The sequence below is a fragment of the Periophthalmus magnuspinnatus genome, chromosome 10 (assembly GCF_009829125.3).
Source record: "Periophthalmus magnuspinnatus isolate fPerMag1 chromosome 10, fPerMag1.2.pri, whole genome shotgun sequence".
Classification (NCBI taxonomy): Eukaryota; Metazoa; Chordata; class Actinopteri; order Gobiiformes; family Gobiidae; genus Periophthalmus; species Periophthalmus magnuspinnatus.
Genome location: NC_047135.1, coordinates 15,425,315 through 15,451,698, shown reverse-complemented (window position 1 = coordinate 15,451,698; position 26,384 = coordinate 15,425,315). Strand labels below are relative to the sequence as shown.

At 41.9% G+C, this 26,384-nt stretch overlaps 2 protein-coding genes across 3 annotated transcripts in view; both read right to left on the bottom strand.

Moving 5' to 3' along the window:
• Positions 1-145: 145 nt before the first annotated feature.
• On the bottom strand, positions 146-4,550 carry zgc:153675 (uncharacterized protein LOC768179 homolog). The gene is made up of 3 exons (XM_033974191.2): positions 4,312-4,550; positions 2,674-2,767; positions 146-1,082 (listed from the first exon to the last, which is right to left on the bottom strand). The coding sequence occupies exons 1-3, from the start codon at positions 4,318-4,320 to the stop codon at positions 796-798; spliced, it is 390 nt and encodes a 129-aa protein (XP_033830082.1). The 5' UTR covers positions 4,321-4,550; the 3' UTR covers positions 146-795.
• Positions 4,551-6,310: 1,760 nt separating this feature from the next.
• The window catches only part of rbbp5 (retinoblastoma binding protein 5), a 38,203-nt gene continuing 18,129 nt past the window's right edge, over positions 6,311-26,384 (bottom strand). Inside the window, exons 8-14 of one of the 2 annotated variants that reach the window (XM_055224660.1) lie at positions 15,967-16,120; positions 15,657-15,728; positions 14,482-14,599; positions 14,079-14,148; positions 12,632-12,855; positions 11,594-11,671; positions 6,311-6,572 (exon numbers count right to left, since the gene is read on the bottom strand). In XM_055224660.1, the coding sequence (XP_055080635.1) occupies positions 6,523-6,572; positions 11,594-11,671; positions 12,632-12,855; positions 14,079-14,148; positions 14,482-14,599; positions 15,657-15,728; positions 15,967-16,120 (766 nt within the window). In that variant the 3' untranslated portion in view covers positions 6,311-6,522. Of the gene's footprint in view, positions 6,573-11,461; positions 11,672-12,631; positions 12,856-14,078; positions 14,149-14,481; positions 14,600-15,656; positions 15,729-15,966; positions 16,121-26,384 lie in introns of both variants that reach the window. The other variant, XM_033974190.2, reaches the window with a different exon arrangement.

Sequence of the window (26,384 nt, the reverse complement as noted above, 5' to 3'; positions counted from 1 at the left end):
ACTGGATCCAATATAATTTATTCCTTTGTAACTTTAACTAATATATTGATCATGATATGACAACCCCACTCTGGCACCATAGTCTCCTGTTTACTGGGAAACTGACTAAATGAACGCTCCATTTTTATTTCACACAAACACAAGATTCTTTTGTAATTTATTATTTTTATTATTGACATAAACTTTCACAGATTAAAACTATCAGACATTGCATTGAGTCGCTCAGTTTGCATAGATCACACACTTTACACTCACACACAAATAAAATACAGAAAATAAACTCTTCTCAGATCCAGACATGTTTGTCGTTTTTGTGGAGCAGTAGCAGTTCTTTTACCATTTTTTAATCCAGCATTCGTCCTCCAGCTTCAATAAAACAACATTTATTCACTTCGGAGAATAGCCAAAAAGTTCAGTCCAAATATAGTCCTGGTTTAGACCTGCTTTAGTTCCGATTCTGTCCTGGTTTAGCCTAGGGTAAACCAGGTCTAAAGCCAGAACTAAACATGGAGTAAAATTATGAATCATGTCCAGTTTATGTGGGAATTTTTCTGATAAATTAAATTGTTTCATCTACAAAAGCCACTGGTTTGGACCTAGTTCAGTCCTGGTTTAGTTTCCATCCTCACAGTCTTTGTAAACTAACCAAGCTGAGTCTGGGTCTGGCTTTAGTCCTGGTTTGGTCTTACTTTGGTCTTGGTTCAGTTTGGACTCATCTTTGGTCCCAGAGAGTCCATATATAGATATGGTCTAGACCCAGCTCATACCCAGATCAGACTTGGTTTAGACCCAGTCTCACTCAGCTTTGTCTTTGCGTTTTCCGGTGAATGGGACTTTGGCAGCAACTGAAGAGCCCACGGAGGCCACACCCCCTGCCACTGCAGACACGCCCCCTTTCACCAGCCCCACCCCCACCGACGGAACTGAGGAAACTGTTGCCTTGGTGATCTCCAAGCTCCGCCCACCGACCCAGGCCACACCCCCTGCAGCAGCGCCAATCACATTCTTGGTGGCGCTGAAGAGTCCCCCGGTCACTCGCCAGACCATCCCCGGACTCTGGACTGCATGGTCTTTACCTGGATCTGAGAAGGAGCAGAGAGACCAGGATTATAACCAGATTTAACATGACAGAGACCAGGATTCTAAAAAGACTAACACCGAGACCAGAATTATAATCAAACTACTTGACCAGGATCAGAACCAGACTAACAGATCAGGATTACAACCAGACTAACAGAGACCAGGATTATACTCAGACTAACACTAGATCAGGATCAGAACCAGACTAATGCATAGACCAGAGAAACAGGTAGGACTTCCACAGCTGGCTTGGGGAAGACTGACAGTGAGTTGACAGTCAGTAAGAAACACAAATAGAATGTGCTACAACAGAAGAAAAAAAACAAAACAACATTCATATTTTACAGTTTATTCACTGATGCATTTTCAGCAGCTACACATTTTAATAAAGCACAAACTTTCCCACAAACCTGCTTCACATTCTCCTCCACATGTGACCACACCTCAAAGCTCAGCTCTTTCACACAAATATTTGCAATTCAACCAAACATCATGAACTCATTTATGAAAAATGATTTCTGTTCAGATCAGCTTTTAAACCAGGAGCATTCCCACAGGAAGGACATCTGAGGCACAGGGAGGGCATCTGAGGAACAGGGAGGGCATCTGAGGAACAGGGAGGGCATCTGAGGAACAGGGAGGGCATCTGAGGAACAGGGAGGGCATCTGAGGAACAGGGAGGGCATCTGAGGAACAGGGAGGGCATCTGAGGAACAGGGAGGGCATCTGAGGAACAGGGAGGGGGTCTGTGGTCAGATGTGTCATATTTTGTGGTGAAGATTCGAGAACCTTCATAAAAAACAAAGCTCTCAAAGGGTTTTAAACAGATACGATTGCACCAGCGCCTCCCAGAGGACATGCTCAACCTGCACCAACTCCCCTTTCTCTCCCTGTCCTCACTTTCTGCCTCTCCTCTTCTCTGTACACCTGTCTCTGTTGCCCCCACTCCCTCTCTCCCTCACCAGCTCCTTCTCTATCTCACCTCTCTCCCTTTTTTCCTTCTCTTGTCTCTTGCCCTCCCTCTCTCTCCTCCCAGTGGATCTTGTTCGGCACCTGTCCTTCTCTCCTGAGTGCTTCCACATTTAGAGCTTCTCCTCAGAGATGTTTAAGAAACAAACCTCCAACTAAAAAGACTCATAATGTAACTGTCACCAATCAAAACCTGCACCATAACCCTACCTAACAGGTTTGAACCAGAAACACTGCAGGATAGGTGAAATGCATATTTAACCCAGAGACACTAAAGGATGGATAAAATGTGGAGGACAACACAAATACATAAGCTTCACTGCATTAAAAGGAAAAAAAAATGCAAGTAGTAGCAGCAGTAGCAGTACAAGTAGCAATGCCAGCAGCAGCAGCAGAGGCAATAGTACCACTAAGGCCCTTACCACAGGTTGAGGCGAGTGGGGGTTTTGGGTAAACAATCAAATGCCTCATAAAGCTACAAGCAATCTTCCTTGTATTGGTTTAAGGACAGTCCCAAGATCTGAGCAATGATCCTGGTCAGGACTGGACCCTGTGAGGACTGTGCTGGTTTAAACATGATAAACACAAACATTACAGCGACTTTTCAGTGTCTGGAGGTCTCACCCTGGCTCTGCTCCGGGCTTGGCTGACCTGGGCTCTCCTCCTCTGGGCACAGGCTCGTGGAGGGCTGAGGCTCCGACACAAAACTGTTCACATCCTGCAAGAGACAAGAGCATCTTTAATTCGGGGTTTAGTCTGGGATTTAGTCCTGGTTGTAGCCCAGGTTTAGTCCAGTAAATAAGAAGCTGGTCAACATCTTATGAAATTGGATTTGGATAAAAAAACAAAAAAAATTATCATAATATAATAAAAAATAATAATAATGACATTGACATATGATCTACTCCTAGACGACTGATAGACTGCCTGGCCAAAAAAAAAGTGGCCACCTGGATTTAACTAAGCAAATGAGGGTTGCTGCAGTTGGTCAGGTCTAGGTTCAGCAAGTCTGTGCTCAAAGAATGAGATCAGCTGACACCTGAATATACTGAATGACCAGATTATTCCATCAATGGATTTCTGATGGCACGGGCATATTCCAAGATGACAATGTCAGGATTCATCAGGCTCAAATTGTGATAGAGTGGTTCAGGGAGAATAAGACATCATTTTCCTACATGGATTGTCCACCACAGAGTCCAGACCTTACCCCATTGAGAATCTTTGGGATGTGCTGGAGAAGGCTTTGTGCAGCGGTCAGACTCTACCATCATCAATGCAAGATCTTGGTGAAAAATTAATGCAACACTAGATGCAAATAAATCTTGTGACATTGCAGAATCTTATCGAAACAATGCCACAGCGAATGCCAGGCAGTGTCTGTGTGTGTATATATATATATATATATATATATATATATATATATATATAAATAATTCAGGTGAAATTCCATCTCAGTTATTTCAAGAATTTGAAGAATATTTGTGAAATGTGAAAATGTCTCTGCTGACTTTGTTTACTTCTCATAGCAGACATATAGTATTAGTTTATAGAGAGGACCTATTTAAGACCTGGTGTAGCTCTGGTTTAGTCACGGAGGATTGTTTTAGTCCTTTTAGTGCTTTAGACCTGTTTCAGGCGAGGTTAAATCTTGGTCTAGTTTAAGTCTAGTCCCAGGTTCAGTCCTAGTCTTGGTCCAGTCCCTGGTTTCAGCTCTATAAGATCCATATGTTGTTGGCACCGTGAGTCTAGAGGAGATAAGATACAGGACACGATGAACCTGCCTCTGCTGCACGTTTCATTATTCCAAAGGAAATCTCACTTTATCATTGAGAAGTGACACAAGCACCAGGTTAGAAAAAAACGTCGTAAAAATTTTAAACACAGTTTATTTTTGGACAATTCTGAAAGAAGAAAATGAGATTAAACGAACTTCTGAAATGTCACTGCTCTTGTGCTGAGGTGGAGATGTTTAGTCCTAAATTACGTAAGACTCACTCGGAGTTAACGCTCAAGAAATGTGAAAAATGCAGCGAGAGAGATGAATGGATTTAAACTTTGAAGGACTTTTTGATGATTTTCATCATTTTCCTGCGACTTTTACGTAACAAGGGGAAAAAAGTAATTTGTGTGATTTTAAGTCACAGTCTCAGTCCATTAACTGTGAAGTATGCAAAGCAGCGGGTTCTTCAGATTTGGCGCAGATGTGGTGCCAGTTTTGCGTCTTTTGTGCGTGTTTTTTGCAGATGCGCTGGTCCTTACCTTCACCATTGTTCCGCTACTCGTGTTCCTCCGCGCTGGAATCGAACCCGCGGCTCTTTGCCTTTTCTCGGGATTTGGCCCAAAACTCCGTTTGCACTTCGGGAGACGTGTCCGCGGTCCACGCACGCACACGGGGGTCCACGCGCACAGCTCCACGCACGCTCTCAGGGGATCCACGCGCGGCCACGTCCTGCGTCAGTTTGTGCCGACGTGGCGTCTCTGGTGCGGCAAGTTTATGCAACGCACGGAGCAAAACACGCACGGCTTTTCCGCTCAAGAACTTCACAATAAAAGCACCAAAGTTTACAAAAAACAAAACATATGAACAGGATCTCAAACGTAACTAATTTTCCACAGTTTTGTTTTTTTTCCAGAAACGCCCAGCTGCTTTCAGTGATAAAACTAACAAGTCGTATTTTTGTGCCGGAAGCCTCTCCCGGATGCCTGACCACTTGCACAAATTACTTAACGTCAACTTGATGAAATCAGAACCGTAAATTCTGTCTAATTAAAATGTCATCTACGCTAAAACTGCATCCGAGACATGGCGCAAAGGTCAAAATGAATCATGTGAAGCTAATTATAATGGGGGGGGGGGGGACAACTGATGGATTAGAGTGTGTTTTATTATGAAAGAGCAGAGGGGGCAGTGGAGTAGGGGAGTTCAGATCCAAATGAACTGTACTGTACTGTCACAGGGTCAAAGGTCACTGTATATGATGACAGTACATGACGTCCAACTACAGAAGTACTTATGAGCAGAAGTGGAGAATAGCCAAAAACTGAACACAATTAAGGGTACTATTACTCAAGTAGAAGTACAAAGTAGTACAATAGTCCAAAAGATTAATCAACAGTGACTGTAAGAGAAACAGAACATAACATCTGATTTATAATTTCAAGTAATCATGTAATCATGAAGGACAAATCATAGAATAATGCACAAATTCTGGTATTTTCAAAGAACAGATACAAAAATGAGAACTAAATCATACCTGAAGGAGTGGTTTAAGAAACACAAATGTTAAATAATTTCATATTGTCAACATAAAGCTTTTGTCACTTAGACTTACTCACAGTGTGAAGACCAACCACAACTTTTACTCAAGTAAGAGTACTGTTACACTACAATATATTACTCAAATAACAGCAGTGTTACACTGTATTAGTCAAGTAAGACTACTGTCACCCTGTACAACGGATTATTCTTTTAAGAGTACTGTTATATTGTATAATAGATTACTCAAGAGTGCTGTTACATACATGCTGTTGATATATTACTCAAATGGGAGTAAAAGTATGGGGTTTAAAAACTACTCTAAGAAGTACAATTATATTAATAAAAAAGTTACCTAAGTAAACGGAACCCACCCCTACTTATAAGCCATAATAGCTTTTTTGTTTCAAATGTCTTTCACAGTGCCAATACCTGTTCAAATGAGTATTAGGATGGCCTCCCATAGTCTAAAAACTAGCCGAGCAAAAAAACAAAAAACGTCAAACATGTTATACTTTATGCTTCTAGTGTTGTCATAAAGTCATAGAAGAAACCATTTTAATCTGTCATCAGTGCTTTTTTGTACACCAAAATATTGTATTAAATAAAATTATTCAAATATGGAGTTCCTATGCCACCATATTGTTAGTATAAACCTATGTGAGTTTTCCAAGTTTTGGTATCAGAGTTTCTATAGTTTTGTTTTTGTTTTAATATAGGGGAGGGGTCTTCTATCTTCTATTACTACTGTTTAACTGGAAGAGAGGGTCAGAGGAGAAAAAGATGCCGAGGAGAGGGTCAGAGGGAGCAAAGGACACAGGTTGGGGTCAGATGGAGCACAGGACACAAAGGACAGGGTCAGATACAGCATAGGATGCAGAGGAGCAGATGGAACAGAGGATGCAGAGAAGAGGGTCAGAGGGAGGAGAGGAACAGGAGAGGGTCAGATGAAGCAGTGAAGCAGAGGATTCACTGACAGGGAGGAGAAGAGGAGAATGAAGTCACATTTAGTCATTTATTTAGAAACAGTAAAGTTTAATATAAAAACACAACACTGACACACACAGTATTTTACAGTCCTCCTCTCAGCCTCCTCCTCCTCCGCAACGAATTACAGTTCAGTCCAGTTTGAATAAGTCCATCACAGCTCGTCCTCTGTATCAGTCCAAAACTGGTCCAGACCAGGTTTAGTCCAGACCCGGTTCAGTCCTGGTCTAGTCCAGGCCTCCAAGGTCATGCTGCTTGTATGATTGAGAAAGACCACCTGAAGACAAGAGAAAATTCGAATGAAATAAACATCACTGGCCACTAGAGGGCGCTCTTAACCCCCCCCCCCCCCCAAAAAAAAAAAAAAAAACAGCTTAAATAAAGGGGTTACTGGAAAACACAGTGGCTCTCAAACTTTTGGATTTATATTTGAACTATTTTAAACAACTTTTGAGCAGACATTTGACCTATGAATACACATTTTGCTTAATTTTGTAAACTGATAAAAGCTGTACCTTTATTCCAAATGTATTTGAGCAGAATGTGTCTTGCCCCCACACAGATATATTGTATAAAGCAGCTCTTGAGGTCAAAATAAGTCAGCTGTGTACTGTCAGCATCTAATTATAAAATGCTTTATTGTCAGAATCGGGAATTTCACTTTAGCATGCTAGTTGTTGACAGTAAAACTCTGCTGGGGTCTCTGCAAGTTGTGAAAAGCGCTCAGGGTTCCCACACGTTTCCTGAAATAATTTTCCAGGACTTTAAATAAGTAATCACAGCATCTACAAATACACTGCCCCCACTTTTTGTGGTCTAACCATACCTGTGATGCAAATGAATTACACTAAGGCAAACAGTAATTATACCCCCATTTTTTCATATACTATACATTTACTTTGCATCATGGTATGATTGCACTGTGTAATATTTAGATATAGATCACCAAAAATTTCTTGTGGCTGCTTGTCTCCATGGAGATGTTATTGCTTTACCATGTTCCACAATATGACATTAAACTATTTATTGTGACTGCTGGATATGTTTAAGTAAAAACAAATAAAGAAATAAAATATTGACTGAATAACTATTAATAATTATAAAAAAGGAACTTCATTTGCAGTTCTATAAAAGGTTATGCAGATGACATCCCAACATTCATAACCTCTACAAGCTGAAATAAAAGATGAATGGAACTTGTGTAATTTGAAAAAAGTGAAATTTTATTTGACAGATCATAATTCTGGATAAAATCTTTATCAGCATCAGGCAGGCAGGCAGGCAGGCAGGCGGGGAGACAGGTGGGGAGACAGGTGGGGAGACAGCGTGGGAGACAGCTTGGGAGACAGCTTGGGAGACAGCTTGGGAGACAGCTTGGGAGACAGCTAGGGAGACAGCTAGGGAGACAGCTAGGGAGACAGCTAGGGAGACAGCTAGGGAGACAGCTAGGGAGACAGCTAGGGAGACAGCTAGGGAGACGGATGATTATATAAAGTAGGCTGATTTGTGTAAAATGTTCAATGTTCATGTGATCAACAAGTCAATACTGCACTGATTCTGTTTTTTTTAAATATCTTTGTCATTCATTTAGAATGCATTAGCTGTAAGATCTGCCCCATGCAAAAAAACAAAAAAAGTACAACCCCAATGACGACCGTGACGTCCACAGTAACTTGAGGAAGGTAAAAAGGAGTCCAAGAGAGGAACCAAACAGTAGCCCACTCCTAGCTTCTCAGACAAACTCATGTCAAACCAATACAGCCATAGATCTAAAATTAAAAGAAATGCTATTAGCTACAAGAAGCCAATTCCAGGTTGATTGAAAGCCTCTGGGAAACACAAAAGCTAATTGGACACAGCAGATAAACATATGCTGTAATGTTAGTCAGGTCGTTAATTTCTGACTTCCTAAAGCTACTGTTGAATCCTTGGTCTCCATTCAGAATCACAGCAGATTTTAAAAGCTTTTCCTTCTGCATTTTTCTGGAACAGTTTGATCTCCCTTCTTTGATCTTTGTTAAATTTGTTCATCTCTCCTATCTGGCTTTTCAAGTTCTTGTTTAATATCTTGAAAATATCTTGACTTTGCAGTATCGCAAACTCCTTGTGCTGTGACCGCAAATAGTCATTCTCATAATGCAAAATTCTGAGCTCCTCCTAGGTATTCATCTTTAAGTCACTTTGTCTTTGCATAAATTATGCTGCAATGATTGTGCCTTCTCACTTTTTAAGCAGCATCGGTGACATGTTTAATGCCTCAGAGATCTTACACCAACTCATCTCTCGTGTGATTTTCTGGCTTGTCAGAGATATTGTCCCATAAAGGCTTATTTTCTTCCGAGATACTGCCCATTTAAGATTTCAGTTGGACAGTCAGCTTCTCCATCTTCTCAGGGGAGTTTTGATGGTAACTGGTCAAACTCCTCTTTCAAAACACTACTGACCTCTCAATGCTTTCAATGTGCCATCCAGTTTTCCATTTTCTTCCTGAACTGTGTCTAGATAACAAAAGACGAAGTTTAAATCTGTCATCTGGACAAATCGTTGTAGGAGTGAAGACGTTTTGCTGCTCATCCAAGCTGCTTCTTCAGTGCTGGTTAGACTGCTGGTGGACACCACCTTATATCTGAAAAGAGGGGCTAACTACACTGAAACTGTAAACAGCTATTGTCTCCAGTTTCAGCCTTAACAACCCTATTCAACCGTTAATGGCCCTTAACGGTAAGGGCCACATGTGGCTTGGATGAGCAGTGAAACATCTTCACTCCAACAACAATTTGTCCAGTTGACAGATTTAAACTTCATCTTTTGCTATGGACCAAACCTGCACTGAGGGATTAAACAGACATGTGTCTAGATAAACAACTTTATCCATAGCTCTACACACCTCTCCCAAAGTGCCTCATTTTGAGCATGGATTCGATCGTTTAACTTTTTCAAAACACATTATTCTTCAGGCAGTTTGGATTTTAACTGTTTCAACTGCTCTTGTAAAATAGAGTTCTGGCCTCTCAATGTTTCCCTCTCCTTGTCCAACATTCCATATTCTCATTGCACCAGCAATGCTCCATATGCTCCACACTCCACTGTTACATTACCTAATTTTCCTCACTGATGCAGTCACTTTCAGAATTCAATTGAACACACCACTCGTTCAAGGCTGCTTCTTGCATTGGCTTCGAGTGGAAACCATGATACAGCTCTTGTAAATGACAAAGGTTTTTCAACAATGTCCCTTTCAAGCTGCTCGGTCTGTTCATTTGTCCTCTCACTGACTGAGTTTTTCTCAGCCTCTAACTCCATGAAACTTTTGAAACTGTTTTGTGGTGATTTTGAATTAGAATTTGCTGCGTCTTTCTGGCTTTTTGTCTCGTAATTTTTGACGCGTTGGAGTATATCTTGCAGTGCCTGGTTTTCTAGCATTGTGGCTTTGACCTCTGATTTGAGCCCCAGAAAAGTCTCTTTTTCGCTTGCTCCTAAGAATCACTTGCTGCAGAAAGTGGTTTTGTTTTGTGATGATGTCCAAAACGACTATAAGGCTTTGCTTAGGTAGCTTATGTTTTGGTCTGAGACTATTGCCTGAAGTTTTTTCAAAATCCACCACCAAATTCTCCATTTTAGGTTCAACTGGACCTAGCTTCAAAAATTTCCTAGCAATTCTGTAACAGATTGACTGAAATGTGTGCTGTCTGAATTCTTCAACTTTAACTGGATATGGAAAAAACAAAAAAATAAAAATAAAGACACAAATAAATAAATTAAAACTGCAAGCAGTGATAAAGGGCCCTCACAAGATTGCAGGTAATTAAAAAAAAGGTTCATACATTTTAGTGGGTTTTGGAGGTTTTTGAAAATCCCATTTTTTTTTTACCTTAATGACAATGTCAGTCTCTTTTACCTATCCAATAATACAGCAAGGCAAAGGGGGAAACATTTTCAAGGACTAAATTTATTTTTTCTATGATATCTTACCTTTTTTCTAAATAGGCCAGTTATTTTCCAGATTTTCCAAGACATGTGGGAACCCTGGCAAATAACTCAAACTCATCACGATGCATAAGATAAATGAGGAATAACTTTGGACCACGGCAAACCATTTAAAATGAACTATGTCTGTTTTTTAGGTTTTTAAGACAGTAACAATCAGATACAGTGCCTTTAATCAGTCACTTAAGCCATTAATTATCTATCTTGTATATTAATTATATTGAATACATTTTATAATTTGTCCCACCCAGTACAAATGCCATAGCAGTTCTCCAGACCTTGCATGAATATTTAAGAACTACCTTTAAAAAGAGGCAGAAGTACAACAGTTTTTAAACAAACCCAGACCAGGTAGCACACAGAGGAAGGGGCAAGACCATATAAGGACAGCAACATGACCATATAAGGTAAAGACAGGTCACATGATCAGCAGCAGGGCAGGCACAGGGCAGAGGCAGCGGCACACAGCTCTCAGTCAGTCTGAGACACTCACGGTTCATGTGAGACAATAATTAATTCTATATTATTATTATAATTCTATAACAGTGCTAATTATAATATAACTTTAGCTATTCATTGCATTATTCTTGGTTCCAAACATAATACACAGGTAACTATACAAGTAATTACCATTATGGGAAGGTTGCAAAAAGTTGATGTCATAATTTGTTATTGAAAGAAATCTCCAAACTAAAATCTCCACAAATGTTGAACCTTATCATTATTGGTTTGGGATTAGCTCCACAATCTTGACATTAATCTCATGGCCTAAAGCCCTTTCAGGTGACAACAATCACATCTTTGGGCGTAAATAATGAGAACACTTTCTGAAGCTATTGTGAAGAAAATTATTTCACTTTTGTTTATTTATACTGACAGAGAAGACACTGTGCCAGTTTTTGTTTCATGGGGATAGGCCCAGTAATTACAGAGGTATTAACCATAAACCAGGTCAACAAATCTGCAATCTGGCAGTTAAACAGCAAATTCCACTACAGAATTCTGAGCTGTCCTCCAGTTCTGTTTAAACTAGAGGGATTTTCATGTGCTGATGTCACATGAATGCAAACTATTTGAGTACAGACTGAGGAGAGCCAGAGCTAAGCAGGAGCGGGACCAGACCAGGACCGAAGCAGGAACAGCAGACACACCTGTCTCACCTGTCTCTGTGTTTCTTACCTGGAGCCAGGCCCTCTGCCCTGCCCTTGAGCCCCGCGCTGATGTGGGCCCCCGCTGTGCCCCCCACAGGCTCCAGAGGAAATACGGCTCTGTCTCTGAACGCCTTGGAGCGCACAAACTCTCTGTCTTTACCTTTGGAGCCTTTGGGTCGCCCCGCCGTCTTCTTCTTCGATTTACTGTCGCCCTTAACGCCCAGCAGGGGGTGCACTTCTACAGAAACATATACATATACGGGTCAATGCAGGAGCAGCATGGTGTTCACTTCTGTGTGAACAATGTAGTCAATAATCAGTCTCAGCCTAAAACTGGAAGCAGGGCTGTAAATGACTAAAGCGGTGTTTCTCAAACTATGGCAAGGCCATTTACAATTACAATATTTGTTTCTTTTTTAATCAATTGTATACACATTTTTGTCCTAACTTGACTATTATTGCAAAGTTTAGTACAATATTAGACCTAGTATATCCCTAGTTTAAACCTGAAATACTCACATTATTGACCTGGTTTAGATCTAAAGGCATTCGGAAAGCTGAATATTTGTGGTAATTGGTGTAAAAAAATTTAAAAACCACTGGACTAAAGACATGCTCTGTGCATGTAATCTACTAAAAGAGGACATGACTTGGTACTGGAAAAAAACTCTCAAAACTAAGCTAATTCACTCCAATGCTTCCTCCCTTCTCCAATGGTCTATACAAATCAATATAATCTTCATAAAATAATTAGTCGACCAATTATAATTTGATTGACTATGATACTATGGACTGATTAATTAACTAAACAACTTAACTACAGCCCACCTGAACTTTTAAATTAATCCAAGAATGCCAAGCATCTCAGAAGAGGTCTAAACTACAGGGTTAGCAGCTTTTGCACTGCAGATGGAAATTAGCTTTAGCTAAATCTAGTGTAAAACATATTTTCTTTTATGAGTTGAATGTGTTTGCAAATGGTCCCTGTTAAAATAAACCAATATACTAAACTAAACTAAAGTAAAACTACACAGACCCAGACCCAATGAAGATACAGGGAGGGCATCTGACCCACAGACACACACATTTAAACAGTGATTACGATTTGGGAACATTTTGATGAGTTTTTCGCCATTTAAAAGGTATACTTTGTTGTTTGAAATTGTTAATCGCTACAGCAACATTCTGAAAGCTGTACCGTCGTTGGGCACCCCCTGTAGCTCGATGGTGGTAGTACGGGCTTTCTTTTTGGCTGGAGGGTCTGTGCTGCTCTGCTTCTGTTTCTTGTCTCCTGGTGCATCATCTGGAGCTGTCTGAGCCTGAGCATCGGGAGGGGGGCCATACGGGTTTTCCTCTGGGTCCTCCACCTCCGGAGCGATGGGCAGGTACAAGAGCGCCCGTGAGTCCTCCAGCTCCTCGTCACTGATCAATAAAATATGTAAAATTCTCATCATGAAAACAACAAACACTAATACAGGTTAGAGTGGTAGTCGACTCCCTAGGGAGGCGTCCAGGAGGCATCCTGAGCAGATGCCCGAGCCACCTCAGCTGGTTCCTCTCAACGTGTAGGAGCAGCGGCTCTACTCCGAGCTCCTCCCGTGTGACCGAGCTCCTCACCCTATCCCTAAGGGTGCGCCCGGCCACTCTGCGGAGGAAACCCTTTTCAGCCGCTTGTATCCGCGATCTTGTCCTTTCGGTCATTACCCAGAGCTCATGACCATAGGTGAGGGTAGGAACGTAGATTGACCGGTAAATCGAGAGCTTCGCCTTCCGGCTCAGCTCCTTCTTTACCACAACGGACCGATACAGCGACCGCATCACTGCAGACGCTGCACCGATCCGCCTGTCAAAAAAAAAGTCAATGAAAGACATGTCCTGCCATCGACATGCAAAAACTGCTATTTATGCAAAAAAAGTAAGAAAAAAAAAACAAAACAAAAAAACATGAAACTTGTGAAGCATGAGTTTAATCTTCTTTTTACATATAAATACCAAATCTTCAGCTAACTCACTGACTCACTTTTGCTGTTGTTTCATATAAATCATTATAATCTAAATCAAATGCTTAGTTAATTAATACAAGTTTTGCTCGACTAAGACTCCATCAACCGACGACTAAACAACTAAAAACCTACAGCCCTAATACACGTCAAATACTCTTCTCATCACTGAAAACATGTCATGAGAAACGCCATTCACACGATACAGGAGGATATTCACCGGCATTAGAAGACTTAAGGGAAACAATATTGGAATTTTATGTATTTAATTAAATGACCATATTTTTGTCCTAAATGTGCTAAATGTGCCTGTTGAGGTTATGGACTGTAAAACAAAAAGTGTAGTAATATCACCTTGAACTTGAGATTAATAGCATTTTAATTGAGATCGTTATACATGACTTATTTGTTGTCTTGTGCCCAGCCCTTCCTAATAGTCTTATTTGGAAGTTTACACTATAGATTTATTTAATTTTAATCTAATCATTTTTGCTGATTTTTATTTCATAGAACATATTTACACCTTATAGATGATAGACGATAAAGATATTTAATATGCACATCTTCAAAACAATATCAATTGGAGATTATCTTTCAGAAAACATGGCCTGCATTATTTTAGTGTTTGTGGTGGTTGTTTCTGACCTGCTGCAGAAGGCCACAATGGGGTCAACTGAGGTCACGTCCACCTCCTCGTCCTCTGCAGCATCCCCTCCTAGAAAACAACCGATAAAATACTGTTAAATATACTGTACTCTGCTGCTGAACGCTCCAGAATCACACAACAATATCACTAAGTCTCATTAAAGAAATCTGTGTACAGAGAACCTGCAGCTGATCATTGCCATTCTGTACGTTAAAGACCATGCAACTTTTCTGGTGAAGGGTCTGCCACCAGCTCAAAGCTGTTTGCAAACCCAGTTCGGGTCTATACCGGTCTGCTCCGGTTCACTCTTGTCTTAATAATAGCTCTGTATCATATCTCTCTATATTAAACACGTGGTCTATATTAAACATGTGTTCTAAACCCTTGGTCTCTGGTCTGTACCAGTCTGTTCCGGTTCGCTTTTGTCTTCGTCCTCGATGTCGAACTCAGACTCCCTCTCCTCGTACTCCACGTTCTCGTCCAATTCTTTAAAATCTGGAGCAAACGCACTCCAGTTCTCCTGTAACAATAATAACAAAAACACAAACTTTAACATCCAAAATAAACTTTAATGTCGCCCTGGATCAAAACACACATTTGAAAAAGCATTTAACAAAAATGCTGCATTTAAGTATATAATGTTATATTTAAGTATATATGCTTTAAAGCACTGCAAAGCCATGTTTTATCAAAGGGGACGTGAAAACAAGTGTATTTTTCATACCATACTATCTGAGGTATATGTTAAAACATATATAAGGCTGCAAAGATCCATGGAAGAAAACTATTGTCCACCTCTAAAGTACTATTGTAAACACAGAGAGGTACAGGGATCACATGTGCCTTTTGAGAATTTTGTATTACTAAATTAATATAGCACATGTTTATTACTGATATATAGTAGGGATGCGTTGAATCATTGGTCACAATTCAAAACACGTGTTCGCTAGATATACATGCGTCCTTCCACATGCATTTAGACATAGTGACATTGCTATGTAATATAACATCGTGTCAGCATTCAGAAAGAAGATGTAGGTGCCCTGTGTGTCTGTTAAGAGCAGGGGAGTGTAGAGAGGAGCAACTGTCTGTCGCTGGTGCTGGAGATGAGGGAGAGCAGTGTGGATACGGACAGGAGAGTCAGGAGGAAAAGAAATAATTCAAATAAATCATCAAATCACAATTAAAAAAAGGACAGATTTCCTCTGGCAGTCTACTTGAAAAGTATATAATAAAAATGGTTCTCCTTAGAAAGCACAACTGAATAAAAATTCTGAGCTGTAAATCACTGAACCAAATGAACTAAAACACTTCATAGACCACTGTACTGTAATTTATTAAAATATGATGTTAATATAATAAGTATTCATATTTTGCTCATTAGCAGAAAAAATAATGTGAAATGTGTTTTTCTGCATCACACACAGAACACAAAACACATTCAAATCAAATCAATATCGTAACCCATGTAACAACTTCGAAAACTATATAGCTGAAAAATTATAACTGCTAATTTAACTTTGGAACTTTGTGTCATTTTATGGCTCCAATAAACTAAACTATTTCTTTTGACTAACCACTTGGTTCTGGGCCCAGATGGACACCACTCCACTGGAGATGGAAGCGATGATCGGACGCACAGGATGCCACTGAAACACAGAGGAAAGTGTCTTCTTACAAATACTTATATACTTATTCCTATTCAAACTTGAAACATTTAACAACACAAATTAATTTAAGGGTGTTGTTCCAGCCATTATGCATGTGATCACACAAATGATCTGATTCTAGAAACATTTCTAAATGCATCTTTTCGACAGTATTATGCAAGTATTACGATTAGATGCTATTCAAAGACAGGATCCTTATAGTTAGCTTGATTCTTACAGCCACGTCCAGCAGCAGCTCTCCTCTGGTCCCATGGAGGATCTTCACCAGGTTTCCGATGCTTTTCTCCCAAATGTAGAGCGCATGCTGTCGGGCTGAACCTGCCACAATGTATTCTCCATCTCCAGAGAAGCAGCAACGCTTCCACGGAGTTCTGAAAAACAGAAGAACATTTTTAACAATGGTAATAATACCGGACTACAAGAAAATGTAACGGCACAACTAAAATAGCTGCTCTGACTACACCCTCAGGAAGATCTGTAACATTATCATTGCAATACAACACTGAAGGAACTGGACTATTTGAATATTTAATACTTATTCTTGTATTCACTGTCTGCAGAAAAAATGGCTAAAACACATTAGTGCATTTTTTCCTTGTTAAAACGTGCATTCTCTATACAACACCCTTATTAAAGAAACAATAAGAGTAAATAAAATTTCTGTAACAACTATATTTTTATCTAGTCAAAGCTGAGAAATTCTTTGTTATTTGATTAAAAAAGTTAAAACTGAATTAGAGATGGTGAAGGGAAAACCGACTTAATCTTGAAAGGGCTTTGTGATTTTAGGAAGGAAAACAAGGAGCTATTAGATGGCCAGGCCTGCGGTGGGTGCTCGACAGCGAGCGCCTGGTGGCCGGGCCTTTCCCCACGGGGCCCGGCCGGGCTCAGCCCGAAGGAGTGACGTGGGGCCTTCCTCATGTAGACCCACCACCCGCAAGAGGATCCGTAAGGGGCCGGTGCATGAAGATCTGGGCGGCAGTCCAAGGCGGGGGCCTCAACGACTGTAAGCGGCTGGTGCATGAAGATCTGGGCGGCAGTCGAAGGCGGGGGCCTGGACGACCGGATCTCTGGATATGGAGACTGGCTCTGGGGACATGGAATGTCACCTCACTGGGGATGAAGGAGCCGGAGCTTGTGCGGGAGGTTGAGCGTTACCGACTAGATATAGTCGGCCTCGCCTCCACGCACAGTTTGGGCTCTGGAACCCAACTTCTTGAGAGGGGCTGGACTCTCCATTTCTCTGGCGTTGCCCGCGGGGAGAGGTGGCGAGCTGGTGTGGACATGCTCTTTGCCCCACAACTCAGCCGCTTCGTGTTGGGGTTCACTCCGGTGAACGAGAGGGTTCGCCTTCGGGTCGGGGACAGGTCTCTCACTGTTGTGTCGGCCTACGGGCCAAACAGCAGTGCAGAGTACCCGGCCTTCTTGGAGTCCCTGGGAGGGGTACTAGACAGTGCACCGACTGGGGACTCCATTGTTCTCCTGGGGGACTTCAACGCCCATGTGGGTAACGACAGTGACACCTGGAGGGAAGATTGGGAAGAACGGCCTCCCTGATCTGAACCCGAGTGGTGTTTTGTTATTGGACTTCTGTGCTAGTCACAGTTTCCCCATAACGAACACCATGTTCGAGCACAAGGGTGTTCATCGGTGCACGTGGCACCAGGACACTCTAGGTCAGAGGTCGATGATCAACTTTGTTGTCGTGTCATCTGATCTCCGACCGCGTGTCTTGGACACTCGGGTGAAGAGAGGGGCTGAGCAGTCAACCGATCACCACCTGGTGGTGAGTTGGATCCGCTGGCGGAGGAGGAAGCCGGACAGACCTGGCAGATCCAAGCGTATCATAAGGGTCTGTTGGGAACGCCTGGCAGAGCCTTCTGTCAGAGGGGTCTTCAACTCACACCTCCAGGAGAACTTCTCCCTGATCCCGGGGGAGGTTGGAGACATGGACTCCGAGTGGGCCATGTTCTGTTCTCCACCTCTATTGTCGATGCGGCCGCTCGTAGCTGTGGTCATAAGGTCTGCGGTGCTTGTCGCGGCGGCAATCTCCGAACCCGGTGGTGGACACCGGAAGTAAGGGATGCCGTCAAGCTGAAGAAGGAGTCCTATCGAGCCGGGGAGGCCATGGAGGAGGACTATCGGACGGCCTCAAAGAAATTCTGGCAAACCGTCAGACGCCTCAGGAGGAGGAAGCAGTGCTTCACCAACACTGTTTACAGTGCGGGTGGAGAGCTGCTGACCTCAACTAGGGATGTTGTCGGGCAGTGGAAGGAATACTTTGAGGATCTCTTCAATCCTCCCCGTCATGTCTTCCAAGGAGGAAGCAGAGACTGGGGACCCGGAGACTCGTCCATCACCCTGGCTGAAGTCACCGTGGTGGTTAGCAAGCTCCTCGGTGGCAAGGCTCCGGGGGTGGACGAGATCTGTCCTGAGTACCTCAAGTCTCTGGATGTTGTCAGACTGTCTTGGCTGACACGTCTTTGCAACATCGCGTGGCGGTCGGGGACAGTACCACTGGAATGGCAGACCGGGGTGGTGGTCCCTCTGTATAAGAAGGGGGACCGGAGGGTGTGTTCCAATTACAGGGGAATCACACTCCTCAGCCTTCCTGGTAAGGTCTATTCCAGGGTACTGGAGAGGACAATCCGACCGATAGTCGAACCTCGGATCCAGGAGGAGCAGTGTGGTTTTCGTCCTGGTCGTGGAACACTGGACCAGCTCTATACTCTCCATCGGGTCCTCGAGGGTTCATGGGAGTTTGCCCAACCAGTCCACATGTGTTTTGTGGATCTGGAGAAGGCATTTGACCGTGTCCCTCATGGTGTCCTTTGGGGAGTGCTCCGGGAGCATGGGGTCCGGGGCCCTTTGCTAAAGGGCTGTCCGATGCCTGTATGCCCGGAGCAGGAGCTGTGTTAGCATTGCCGGCAGTAAGTCAGACCTGTTCCCGGTGCATGTTGGACTCCGCCAGGGCTGCCCTTTGTCACCGGTTCTGTTCATTATATTTATGGACAGAATTTCTAGGTGCAGACAGAGGCCGGAGGGGGTCTGGTTCGGGAACCACAGGATCTCATCTCTGCTGTTTGCGGATGATGTTATCCTGATGGCTTCATCGAGCCAGGACCTGCAGCAGGCACTGGGGCGGTGTGCAGCAGAGTGTGAAGTGGCTGGGATGAGAATCAGCTGCTCCAAATCCGAGGCCATGGTTCTCGACCGGAAAAAGGTGGTTTGCCCTCTCCAGGTGGGTGATGAGTCTCTGCCCCAAGTGGAGGAGTTCAAGTATCTCGGGGTCTTGTTCACGAGTGAGGGACGGATGGAGCGTGAGATTGACAGGCGGATCGGTGCAGCGTCTGCAGTGATGCGGTCACTGTATCGGTCCGTTGTGGTGAAGAAAGAGCTGAGCCGGAAGGTGAAGCTCTCGATTTACCAGTCAATCTACGTTCCTACCCTCACCTATGGTCATGAGCTCTGGGTAATGACCGAAAGGACAAGATCGAGGATACAAGCGGTCGAAATGGGTTTCCTCCACAGAGTGGCTGGGCGCACCCTTAGGGATAGGGTGAGGAGGCTCAGTTACTCCCTCCCACCGGGAGGAGGCCCCGGGGAAGACCCAGGACATGCTGGAGGGACTATGTCTCTCGGCTGGCCTGGCCTTGGGATCCCACCGGAGGAGCTGGAGGACGTGTCTGGGGTGAGGGAAGTTTGGGAGTCCCTGCTTAGACTGGTGCCCCCGCGACCCAGCTCCCGATAAGCGGAAGAAAATGGATGGATGTTCTGATGTTGGTGCCTAGTTCTGTTTTTGTTTTTAGGGGTTTCATTTACAGGAGGAAATTTACTTTAATTGTCTTAGTACTTTGCATAATTATTTCCAAGAAGAGTAGCAACTTACAATGTTAATGGTTTGGGGAATCCTATTAAAAGGAGTAAAGCTATCACTAAGTTGAAAAAGGAGGAAATAGAGTTGGCCCTATTTCAGGAAACGCATATACCCCATTCAGAATATGAAAAACTTAAATGGAAATTTAAACAATTTTCTTGCTTCGTGCTCCCAAAGCTCAAAGAGCGGTGTAGTAAAACTGATTTCTAATAAATACAATTTTGAGTGTATTCAAGAGAAAAGGCATACACTGCAGACTTCAGACACAACACGGACTACTGCGTCCTGCAGAGGTTCTCTGATGACTCTGTCATCATTGGCTTCATCAAGGATGATGATGATGTGGAGTACAGAGGACTAACACAGGACTTTGTGGACTGGTGTCAGCAGAACCACCTCATCATCAATGCAGGGAAGACCAAGCAGATGGTGGTGGACTTCCGCAGACGCCACTCTACTGCCCCCTCAGTGAACATCCAGGGAAGGGACATTGAGAGAGTGGACTCATACAAGTATCTGGGTGTTCATCTGAACAACAAGCTGGACTGGACTCCAGGCTCTATCTCCTGAGGGGACTCAGGTCTTTTGGAGTGAGAGGGCCACTCCTGAAGACCTTCTATGACTCTGTGGTGGCATCAGCCATCCTGTACGGTGTGGTCTGTTGGAACAGCAGCATCGCAGAGAGGGAGAGAGGAAGAAGCTGGACAAGGTCATCAAGAAGTCCAGCTCCGTCCTGGGTGCAGGAGGTGGGGGACAGGAGGGTCCTGGCTAAGGTCTTTTCTATGCTGGGCCATGAGTGTCACCCCCTGCAGGAAGCTCTGTCTGCCCTGGAGAGCAGCTTCAGTGACAGACTGATTCACCCTCGCTGTGTGAAGGAGAGGTTTCGCAGATCTTTCCTTCCTGCTGCTGTCAGACTGTACAATGAACACTGTTAACACTGAACATTTGTCATTCAACCATACCTATGTGCAATACTCAAGTCACTTTACAGAGAAGTTATATTAGAGTCTATTTTTAGTTTATTTTTTAAGTCAATTTAAAAAAAAAAAAAAAAAAAGCTATTTATCTATTATCTTGTTTTATTGCATGTACCATTTTCCTTCTGTTCTTTAACTGCGGTGCAATATTGGAATTTACCCACTGTGGGACTAATAAAGGCATATCTTATCTTATCTTAAAGAGGGGAGATATGTACTGGTTAAAGGTTATCTATAGGGTGCTTTGATTGCAGTCATAAATGTATATGCCCCCCAGGATATGAATGTAAATTTTATAAACATTTTTTTGAAATAATTAGTTTAGAGACAGAAGGTATTTTGATTCTGGGAGGTGATTTGAACATACAACTTAACCCATCATTGGATTCATCCAATCCACAGACACAGGGAGCGAGTAAAACAACTAAAAGCTTCAAATTAACAATGAAAGATCTCGGACTCCTTGATGTTTGGTGGGAATTTGCACACCACAAAGGGATTATACTTTTTTCTCCCATCCCCCATAATCTTTACTAGACTGGATTATTTATTTATTCTTTATATATAAAAATGATTTACACAGAGTGGTTAATTGGTAAATAGGTGTTACGGATATATCAGACCACAGCTCAGTATACACTCACCTAAAAGATTATTAGGAACACCTGTTCAATTTCTCCATAATGCAATTATCTAAGCAACCCCAAGGTGTATTTGAATGATTTTTGTGCCATTGTAAAGGGATCATTGGGCAGAATAATTTGATATGTCATTTATCCATGTATGTGTTACTGATAAAGAGAAAATTAGGATGAAACACAGCAAAAATTTAGATTTTTTTAGCCTCGCCTAAAAAAAACATGTTTTATGATGAATAACTCTTTGGAATGTTGCTAACATAGCCTTTTTACTTCATAAAATAGAAACCAAACATGTGAACATTATCTCTGCAAAGGTTTAAACTGATTAGATGAAGCAGATCAAAAAAAGAGAGATTTTAATACAGGAATGTCAGGCGAGGTCTCCATTTTGGCACCATTTGGCACACATAGTGCCATTTGCATTTCTGTCATGTAAAAGTTATATATTTCATTTTTATATCACTAATGGTGTTCAGTAGACCTAAAGAAAACATTTTTTGGCATTTTGGATAAAAATAAAATAAAAATGAAATTAATAATTATTAATTAATAATTATAATAAATATATATGTATATGAATGTTTCCCCTACAAATAAAATGACCGCATAAAGCATTTGAATGATTTTTTAGAGATGAATTTAGTGAAAGAAACAAAACTAAGTTTGTCCGGTGCGCTGTGCATCCTGCGCGTAAAGGCGCTATTACGCACACGCACGCTTACTGTACGCGCGGACTTTACTCCCCAGCGGATTGGTCAATATGCTTGAGTGACACCTCTCTGGAATTGTGAAAGCCAATAGAATAAGGCTATGACTTGCAATACAAGATTGACAACACAGTCAGCCAACCAGAAGGGGAAAAACAAAGCCATGTGAAAGTGCCATGCTTTTCCACTGGTTCACTGTAAGCGCTCGGTACGAACTATATATCACTATTGTACCACTCGGACTGTTTTAAGTGACGGACAACAGTCGGAGCTAACAGGAAATAGCTTTTCTTTACAAATGGAATAAACTTTTCACGGCAAGACGACAAAGGTAAGACAATTTTTACTAATGTGGTTTTGAAAAGCAATGTTTTGTGATCTGATGCGCTGGCTTATATCTCCGCGATGCTTTGGTGTACAGTGCTGGGGCTTACATCTTTGGAACCGATAGACTCTCTGCTTTCTTTTGAGTGGTGGTTTGTGTGGGTAGCATGAAGTACGGCTGTTGTGGAGCCGTAAATGCGGCGAGTGGTTTGGCCAAACTGAGGTTGGAGGATTTGGTTTTGAGGTGTTCTCTTGGGTGTCATCTGAGTTGTGTTTGTGGACGGTGAAAATAGTCTACATAGCCTTGTAGCGCTAGCGGTGCTGTTTAATTTGATGTGCCACATTAATGTATTTTCCGTGATTAATGTGTTGGCTCATGGCGAAACAAAAATACACCTCCCAAAGTCCCCTGATTAGGGGACTCTCGGTAGTAACAGGTTAAGCAATTTTGAGTGTGGCATGGTTGTTGGTGCCAGACGGGCCGGTCTGAGTATTTCACAATCTGCTCAGTTACTGGGATTTTCATGCACAACCATTTCTAGGGTTTACAAAGAATGGTGTGAAAAGGGAAAAACATCTAGTATGCAGCAGTCCTGTGGGCGAAAATGCCTTGTTGATGCTAGAGGTCAGAGGAGAATGGGCCGAGTGATTCAAGCTAATAGAAGAGCAACGTTGACTGAAATAACCACTCGTTACAACCGAGGAATGCAGCAAAGCATTTGTGAAGCCACAACACGCACAACCTTGAGCTGGGTTGGGCTACAACAGCAGAAGACCCCACCAGGTACCACTCATCTCCACTACAAATAGGAAAAAGAGGCTACAATTTGCACAAGCTCACCAAAATTGGACAGTTGAAGACTGGACAAATGTTGCCTGGTCTGATGAGTCTCGATTTCTGTTGAGACATTCAAATGGTAGAGTCAGAATTTGGCATAAACAGAATGAGAACATGGATCCATCATGCCTTGTTACCACTGTGCAGGCTGGTGGTGGTGTAACGGTGTCTGGGGTGTTTTCTTGGCACACTTTAGGTCCCTTAGTGCCAATTGGGCATCCTTTAAATGCCACGGGGTACCTGAACATTGTTTCTGACCATGTCCATCCCTTCATGACCACCATGTACCCATCCTCTGATGGCTACTTCCAGCAGGATAATGCACCATGTCATAAAGCTCGAATCATTTCAAATTAGTTTCTTGAACATGACAATGAGTTCACTGTACTACAATGGACCCCACAGTCACCAGATCTCAACCCGACAGAGCATCTTTGGGATGTGGTGGAACGGGAGCTTCGTGCCCTGGATGTGCATCCCACAAATCTCCATCAACTGCAAGATGCTATCCTATCAATATGGGCCAACATTTCTAAAGAATGCTTTCAGCACCTTGTTGAATCAATGTCACGTAGAATTAAGGCAGTTCTGAAGGCGAAATGAGGTCAAACACCGTATTAGCATGGTGTTCCTAATAATCCTTCAGGTGAGTGTATATGGACATTGCTTTAAGTGAGGAAAACAGAGATACTTCCTGGAGGTTAAATACAAGTATCTTACATTCTATGAGGGAACAAGTTAGAGAATATATCCAAAACTATTTAGCTGAAAATGAAAATGAGGAAGAAAAAGAAAAGGAATCAGCATTTAACAATTCTACAAACACAATTAAAATAATTGGAAAATGCACATAAAGCTAATTTAAATTCTCTCAACAGAAATAACGATATTATGGATCAGGAGAAAAATCCGCAAAGTTATTGGCTTTTAATAAAAAAATAAAAACATTTGGACAATACAATTCACAAAATAAAGGATTCCTAAACAGATACTATAGTCACAAAATTGGAAGATATTCAACAAGCATTTCTGGTATTCTATAAACAATTATACACTCAGCCGACGGTGGATGGCAGTCTCATTACGCCAATTTTTGGATACGATTAATCTACCAAAAGTAAATGAAAAACAAAACAATAGCTTGATCTCAGAAATAATTGAACTAGAAATTTAAAAAGCCATTCCTGATTGTAAAACTAACAAAGCACCAAGGCTGGATGGCTTTCCCTCTGAGTGGTATAAGAAGATGAAGGACCTTATTGCCCCCATTTTGAAAACCTCACACAATCAGATTCTGAAATTTGGCCTAGTGCCTCCATCTTGGAATGAGGCCTCTATTTCGTTGATCGCAAAGGAGAGAAAGGATAAACTCGAGTGTGGGAGCTATCGCCCCATTAGTGTGCCTAATCAAGATTATAAAATATTTACAGATATCATTTCTAAAAGACTAGAAAATATCTTACCCCAAATTGTTAGTCTGGACCAGACAGGTTTTTATTAGGAGGAGACAGACACGGGATAACATTCACCGAACTTTACACATTATACAACCCCAATTCCAATGAAGTTGGCATGCTGTGTAAAACTTAAAAGAAATACAGCATACAATGATTTGCAAATCCTTTTCAACCTATATTGAACTGAATAAACTACAAAGACATGATATTTCATGTTCAAACTGATAAACTTTATTGTTTTTATGCAAATATTCACTCATTTTCAATTTGATTTCTGCAACAAGTTCCAATAAAGCTGCAACAGGGGCATGTTTACCACTGTGTTACATCACCATTCCTTTTAACAACAAGCAATAAGTGTTTTAGATCTGAGGACACTAATTGTTGAAGCTTTGCAGGGGGAATGCTTTCCCATTCTTACTGAATGTAATGTGCCACACATTTTCAATGGGAGACAGGTCTGGACTGCAGGCAGGCCAGTTTAGTACCCACCCTTTTTTACTACGAAGCCACGCTGTTGTAACTCATGCAGAATGTAGCTTGGCGTTGTCTTGCTAAAATAGGCAAGGACGTCTCTGAAAAAGACGTTGCTTGGATGGCAACATATGTTGCTCCAAAACTTGTATGTACCTGTCAGCATTAATGGGGCCTTCACAGATGTGTATATTACCCATGCCATGGCCACTAACACACGCTCATACCATCACAGATGCTGGCTTTTGAACTTTGCGCTGATAACAATCCAGATGGTCCTTTTCCTCGTTGGCTTGCAGGACACAACGTTCATGATTTCCAAAAACAATTTGAAATGTGGACTCATCAGACCACAGCACACTTTTCCACTTTGGGTAAGTCCATCTCAGGTGAGCTCGGGCCCTTAAAAGCCGGCAGCATTTCTGGGTGTTGTTGATATATGGCTTTCGCTTTGCATGATACAGTTTTAACACAGTTTTTGCACTTAGAGATGTAGTAACGAACTGTGTTAACTGACAATGGTTTCCTGAAGTGTTCCTGAGCCCATGTGGTAATATCCTTTACACATTCATATCTGTTTTTAATACAGTCCCGCCTTTGATGATATTATGGACCCATTCCTCTTGTTGCCCCTGTGTCAGCTTTATTGAAAAGTGTTGCAGGCATCAAATTGAAAATGAGTGAATATTTGCATAAAAACAATAAAGTTTATCAGATTGAACATTAAATATCATGTCTTTGTAGTTTATTCAGTTCAGTATAGGTTGAGAAGAATTTGCAAATCATTGTATTCTGTATTTTTTTTTTTTTTAAGTTTTACACAGGTAGTTAAAACTCAGGATAAATGTTACTTGTAAGCCTCGACGCCGAAAAGGTATTTGATCGCGTTAACTTTTTTTTAATTTCACTTCCATCAGTAATTTACAAGGGTAATTCAAGCATTATATACATGTCCAAAAGTGAGAATTAAAGTTAATGAGCACTTTACAAATCATTTAACCTAGAGAGAGGAAATAGACCGGGATGCACAAGCAGTCTATTGTGCTTTGCCATTTTTATTGAGGCGTTGAGTCGGGGTATTGCTCCTGACACAGGCCTGGGTGGGGATGTTTGGCCAACACAAAATCTCCTTATTTGCAGACGATGTGTTGATGTACTTGACAAATCCAGACTCAACTTTTTGAAGTCTTCCTTCTTACCTGGAAACTTTTGGTTCAATATCTGGGTATAAACTGCACATTTCTAAAACACAGCTACTTAGTTTTAATTACACACCTACTCAGTCACTAACTTCTAAAATTCCGTTAAACTGAGAATTGGAACATATAGAATATCTTGGA